Source organism: Pristis pectinata, chromosome 18, assembly GCF_009764475.1.
Source record: "Pristis pectinata isolate sPriPec2 chromosome 18, sPriPec2.1.pri, whole genome shotgun sequence".
Lineage (NCBI taxonomy): Eukaryota > Metazoa > Chordata > Chondrichthyes > Rhinopristiformes > Pristidae > Pristis > Pristis pectinata.
The window spans coordinates 3,437,950-3,444,587 of NC_067422.1; the positions used below are offsets into that span (position 1 = coordinate 3,437,950).

General features: G+C 55.8%; 1 protein-coding gene across 1 annotated transcript in view; it reads right to left on the minus strand.

Annotated features, from left to right (window-relative positions):
* rhbdl3 (rhomboid, veinlet-like 3 (Drosophila)) overlaps positions 1-4,288 on the minus strand; it is a 37,458-nt gene extending 33,170 nt beyond the window's left edge. The window contains exons 1-3 of the mRNA XM_052033015.1: positions 4,242-4,288; positions 3,361-3,533; positions 13-36 (exon numbers count right to left, since the gene is read on the minus strand). Of these exons, the coding sequence (XP_051888975.1) occupies positions 13-36; positions 3,361-3,477 (141 nt within the window). The 5' untranslated portion in view covers positions 3,478-3,533; positions 4,242-4,288. The remainder of the gene's footprint in view (positions 1-12; positions 37-3,360; positions 3,534-4,241) is intronic.
* Positions 4,289-6,638: the final 2,350 nt, after the last annotated feature.

The following is a 6,638-nucleotide window of genomic DNA, read 5'->3' on the forward strand; positions in this document are numbered from 1 at the left end:
ATGCAGACTCACCTGGTCGAAGAGAACCTTCCAGTGCTGGAGGAGGAGGCAAGCCCGCATGTGTAGGAGAGGAAAGAAAACAGAATAAGGTCCAGTGCACACAGCCAGCTGCACCGCATGGCACCATAACACACACTAATGCATGCATGGAGATAATGAATTATGGTCAACTCTTTCCCTGCACGCATTGCATCCAACATCCACACACTGGAACACTGCAGGAACCTCCTCACTTTCCCCTTCTCTCGCTATAAGGTACTGAAGCACATCCCACTCCCCTCCCAGACCTGTCCTGGCTGCAACCTGCTCGGTCTCTGGGTTACAAGGAGCTGGCTTGCGGCTGCACCTTCTAACACTGTAATCGGACTCCCCCACTGGCTCCTGGCACATTAATGGGATCAATAAGTGCAGTGCATTTGAGGAAAAGCTTCACATATTGTCATCAACCCAAAAATCAATGGCAATTAAATGCTCTTCCTCTCTGTGGTACTTCCCCCAATCAGTCAGAAGCAGTTACTGGGTTCTCAGTGCTAACGTTAGGTCCTGGATCATCCCAAAACATCCGGATGAGGCAGGACTCTACTACATCCCAATAAACCATAACATAACTGAATCCCAGCACCCTGCTACTGGTCACCCTGTAAGATGGTGAAAGATGTCATTAAACTTGAAAGCGTGCAGAGAAGATTTACCAGGATGTTGCCTGGACTTGGGGGCCTGAGCTACAAGGAGAGGTTGCATAGACCAGGACTTTATTCCCTGGAATGCAGGAGACTGAGGGGTGACCTGATAGAGGTGTATAAGATCATGAGGGGCATAGACAGGGTGAAAGCACACAGTCTTTTTCCCAGGGAGGGGGAGCTAAAAACAAGAGGTCATAGGTTTAAGATCAGAGGCGAGAGATTTAAAAGGGACATCAGGGGCAGCTTCTTCATGCAAAGGGTGGTGCGTATTTGGAATGAGCTCCCAGAAACAGTGGTTGAGGCGGGCACATTAGCAACATTTAAAAGCCTTCTGGATAAGTACATGGATAGGAGAGGTTTAGAGGGCTATGGGCCAAACGCAGGCAGATGGGACTAGTTTGCTGGGCAACATGTTCAGCACAGAATGGATGGGCCGAAGGGCCTGTTTCTGTGCTGTATAACTGTGACCTGCACAAAGTCTCCTCCTCAATCAATTTAAAACATAACCTTGCAAAAATCTTTAACTCTGGGGCTGGAGTTAAGTCTGATTTGAAAGTATTTCCAACTTTTGTCAAGGAGAAACAATTGACATGGTGTTTGGTGAACTTCATTCGAAATGTCACCGTGGATGCAAATTGCAGACACCTCTTGGGGTTAACCTCGGGGAGAGAGAGGGGGAAGAGAGAGGGGGGTGGGGGGAGAGAGATGGGGAGAGAGGGGGGAAGAGAGAGGGGGAAGAGAGAGGGGGAAGAGAGAGAGGGAAGGGGGAGAGGGAAGGGGCGGAGAGGGGGAGGGGGAGGGGGAGGGAGGGGCAGGGGGATAGGGGAGAGGGGGAGGTGGGAGGGTGAGGGAGAGAGAGGGGGAGAGGGGGGAGAGAGGGGAAGGGAGAGAGGAGGTAGGGGTTGTGTGGGGAGGGAGGGGGAGGGGGATGGGGAGAGGGGTGTGAGGCGAGGGAGGGGAGGGGGAGGGAGAGGAGAGAGGGTGAGAGGGGGAGGGAGGCGGAGGGAGGGGGAGAGGGTGGAGGGGGGAGTAGGGGGAGGCATGGGGGAGATGAGGGGAGATGGGATGGGCACGCACACACACGGGGACCCCGAGACCCTCTCTCTCACACACAGAGACCCCCTCTCTCACACACACTGGGACCCCCTCTCTCATACACGCTGGGACCCCCTCTCTCACACACACTGACCCCCTCTCTCACACACGCTGGGACCCCCTCTCTCACACACGCTGGGACCCCCTCTCTCACACACGCTGGGACCCCCTCTCTCACACACACAGAGACCCCCTCTCACACACACTGAGACCCCCTCTCTCACACACGCTGGGACCCCCTCTCACACACACGCTGAGACCCCCTCTCTCACACACGCTGGGACCCCCTCTCTCACACACGCTGGGACCCCCTCTCTCACACACGCTGGGACCCCCTCTCTCACACACGCTGGGACCCCCTCTCTCACACACGCTGGGACCCCCTCTCTCACACACACTGAGACCCCCTCTCTCACACACGCTGGGACCCCCTCTCTCACACACGCTGGGACCCCCTCTCACACACACTGAGACCCCCTCTCTCACACACACGCTGAGACCCCCTCTCTCACACACACAGAGACCCCCTCTCTCACACACACTGAGACCCCCTCTCTCACACACGCTGAGACCCCCTCTCTCACACACGCTGAGACCCCCTCTCTCACACACGCTGGGACCCCCTCTCTCACACACGCTGGGACCCCCTCTCTCACACACACTGAGACCCCCTCTCTCACACACGCTGGGACCCCCTCTCTCACACACACTGAGACCCCCTCTCTCACACACGCTGGGACCCCCTCTCACACACACGCTGGGACCCCCCTCTCTCCCACACGCTGGGACCCCCTCTCTCACACACACTGAGACCCCCTCTCTCTCACACACACTGAGACCCCCTCTCTCACACACACGCTGAGACCCCCTCTCTCACACACGCTGGGACCCCCTCTCACACACACTGAGACCCCCTCTCTCACACACGCTGGGACCCCCTCTCTCACACACGCTGGGACCCCCTCTCTCACACACACTGAGACCCCCTCTCTCACACACGCTGGGACCCCCTCTCTCACACACGCTGGGACCCCCTCTCTCACACACACTGAGACCCCCTCTCTCACACACGCTGGGACCCCCTCTCTCACACACGCTGAGACCCCCTCTCTCACACACGCTGGGACCCCCTCTCTCACACACGCTGAGACCCCCTCTCTCACACACACTGAGACCCCCTCTCTCACACACGCTGGGACCCCCTCTCTCACACACGCTGGGACCCCCTCTCTCACACACGCTGAGACCCCCTCTCTCACACACGCTGGGACCCCCTCTCTCACACACGCTGAGACCCCCTCTCTCACACACACTGAGACCCCCTCTCTCACACACTGGGACCCCCTCTCTCACACACGCTGGGACCCCCTCTCTCACACACGCTGGGACCCCCTCTCTCACACACACTGAGACCCCCTCTCTCACACACGCTGGGACCCCCTCTCTCACACACGCTGAGACCCCCTCTCTCTCACACACACACTGAGACCCCCTCTCTCACACACACTGAGACCCCCTCTCTCACACACAGGGTCGCTGACACAAAGATTCGCTCACACACTGAGCGAGGGGATGAACTCACGTCCTCTGTTCCCATGGGCAGACCGTCCCTACTGCCCAGCTTCACGATGCCCTCTCCCTGGGGGTCGCCGGAGGCTGGGGTTTCGGTGCTGGGCTCCGGCTTCTCTCCCTCCTCCATCGCGGCCTCGGCTCGGCTCACCCGGGGAGATGCCGCTTCATCCTCCGCTGCTCGCCCTGGGTCCCACACACAGCAACATCAGTCGGGCGCCCCGGGACACCGGGATACCCGCGACTGGCCCGGGACACGGGCACAGGTCGGCGCGACAGCCAGAGGAGGTATCCCGCACAGAGTGGTATCTGAGCCGGGAGATGTCCCGGGACAGTGCGGGATCTGAGCCGGGAGATGTCCCGGGACAGCGCGGGATCTGAGCCGGGAGATGTCCCGGGACAGTGCGGGATATGAGCCGGGAGATGTCCCGGGACAGCGCGGGATCTGAGCCGGGAGATGTCCCGGGACAGTGCGGGATATGAGCCGGGAGATGTCCCGGGACAGCGCGGGATCTGAGCCGGGAGATGTCCCGGGACAGCGCGGGATCTGAGCCGGGAGATGTCCCGGGACAGTGCGGGATCTGAGCCGGGAGATGTCCCGGGACAGCGCGGGATATGAGCCGGGAGATGTCCCGGGACAGAGCAGGACCCGGTCTCTCCCCGCAACAGGAACTTATCCCAAACGTTGAGCAGAAATTTACAGACACCTTCCACTGTTGTTATTTTTCTAAACTTTATCTTAATAAAACTTCCAAAGAAACCAGACAATACCTCGGAAACTATAAATACTTCGCTCGAAGTATTAATTTGCCAATTTCCATTCAAATGTTTTGGTCCCGTGTCTCCCGCTGGTGAACCCCAGCCCTTTCCCGAACGGGTTAATCGGACCGGTACCTGCTCCGGACGGCGCGGCTCCGCTCCTCCGGCTCCCGCTCCCCGTCCCTCCAGCTCCCTCACTCCCTCCGGCTCCCTCAACCCCTCCCCTCCGGCTCCCCCCCTCCCACCCCTCCGGCTCCGCTCCTCCGGCTCTGGTCCCTCCGGCTCCCTCACTCCCTCCTCGAACCCGCTTCCCAGCTCAATCACGCCACGTGTAGTTGAGAACGCGTAAGATCAATAAATATTCTGCAATAAAATCCCTGTAACAAATCAACTGGAGAGACTGTCCCGTCTCAATCCTGTGTGATTAAAGGAGCAAATCTCTCTCAACCCTCCCCGACCCAAAGGTCAAACGGCTGCTAACGCCGGCGTGTACAACACAGATCAACTCTCCCGTATGCGTGAGATAAGCTTGTGCCTGGAATATCCATCCATCATATGGAGGTACAAGTGACACACTTTATTGTCTTTAATCTCCTGTTTATTTGCGGTCTGTACCGTGCACTTCACAGATAAAGCAAATGAAAACTGGGGTAATCCGACTTCAAAAGAGAGGGGAAAAAATGAGACCATCGATAGGTCAGGCAGCATCTGTGGAGAAACAGTTCATGTTTCGGATCACGACCCTTCATCAGAACATTTAAAGTCAAGGAGACGGCAGATACTGAAATCTGGAGCAACAAGCTGTCTCCTGGAGGAACTCAGCGGGTCGAGCAGCGTCTGTGGAGGCAGGGCGGTTTCAGGACGAGACCCTGCATCAAAGTGGCGTTTATTGACATCTGTACAAGTCCATGTGTGCAGGGGTGCAATGAAAATCTTCCTTGCAGCAGCGTCACAGGCACAGAGCAGCAGATAAGCAGCATTCGCAAGAAAAACATCAGTTAAACATAAATTAGACACAATTTTTACAAGATAAAAGAAGCCCATTTTAGTGCTAAGTGATGAGAGTGGTCAACTGCAGCGGTGATTTGGGTTTTGCCGGTTGGTCCAAGAACTGAATGGTTGAAGGGCGGGACGTCACATCACACAAGGACAACTGGTGGCAGGCCCAGAGTAGAATGAAACGCAGGAGATGTGCAGGCGGTGGTCATCGGCAGATGTTCCTCTCTGTTATCCTGAGGGTACCGCCTCAGAATAAAGGGACGTCCCTTTAGAACTGAGACGAGGAGGAACTTCTTCAGCCAGAGGGCGGTGAATCTGTGGAATCTGTCGCCACGGACGGCTGTGGAGACCAAGTCATTGGGTGTATTTAAGGCAGAGGTCGATGGGTTCTGGGGCGGTAAGGGGGAGTTGTTACAGGGAGAACGGGGCTGAAAACAAATCAGCCATGAATGAATGATGGAGCACTCGATGGGCCGAATGGCCTAATTCTGTTCCTATATCTTATGGAGGGAGAGGATATTTCCAGTGCCTTTCCTGCTTCTGTAGAGAGACAAGGCATGTTCGGGTTGCTTGGGGCTGGTTTAACACAGGGGGTGAAAGGTAGCAGGCACCCAGCATTTCCTCCCTCCCCTACAAATAACGTGCAGGTGATATGCAGAATATACCTTTAACTTGCTTCTCCAAATTAAATTCCTGCACACTTCTCTGGTTTTATAATTCCCAGTGGGCTGTGTCCACAACCTGCTAACCTGCAGCTGAACTCCTGGCGTTTAGTATGTGGGACAGAGTCTTTATTTGTTCAGGGACATGGATCTCACCGGAAGCTCATGGTAGTGTAGCAGTTAGCGTAATGTTATTACAGCGCCAGTAACCCGGGTTCAATTCCAGCCGTCGTCTGTAAGAAGTTTGTACGTTCTCCCTGTGTCTGCGTGGGTTTCCTCCGGGTGCTCTGGTTTCCTCCCACATTCCAAAGATGTGCGGGTTTGGAAGTTGTGGGCGTGCTATGTTGGCGCCAGAAATGTGGCGACACTTGTGGGCTGCCCCCAGAACACTCTATGCAAAAGATGCATTTCACTGTGTGTTTCGATGTACATGTGACTGATAAAGAAATCTTATCTCATCTATTGCCCATCCCCCTAACTGTTCAAAACAGGGAGGTCACCACATGGTCGAGTCTGGGTTTACATACAGGTCTGACCAGACCTTGTGAGGACAGCAGAGGTCTTCCCGCTGTCGTTGACCCAAAGGTTGGTCGATGGTTATAAGAACCATTTAAATTTATGGCATAGGAGGCCATTCAGGTCATCTTGTCCATACTAGCCAATAAAGGACTGAGGTTATTCCCAGCTCCCGGTCCACAGCCCCTGCAGCTCAAAGTACTTCAAGGACTCATCCAGGTACTTCTTCAAGAACCAGGTGTAGATGAGGTGACCAGTTTGTGAAGCACCCGTCCACAACGGCCATCCTGAGCTTCCCACCCGACTGGTCTGTCCTTGGCCTTTCCCACTGCCGCGGTGAGGCTGAATGCAAACC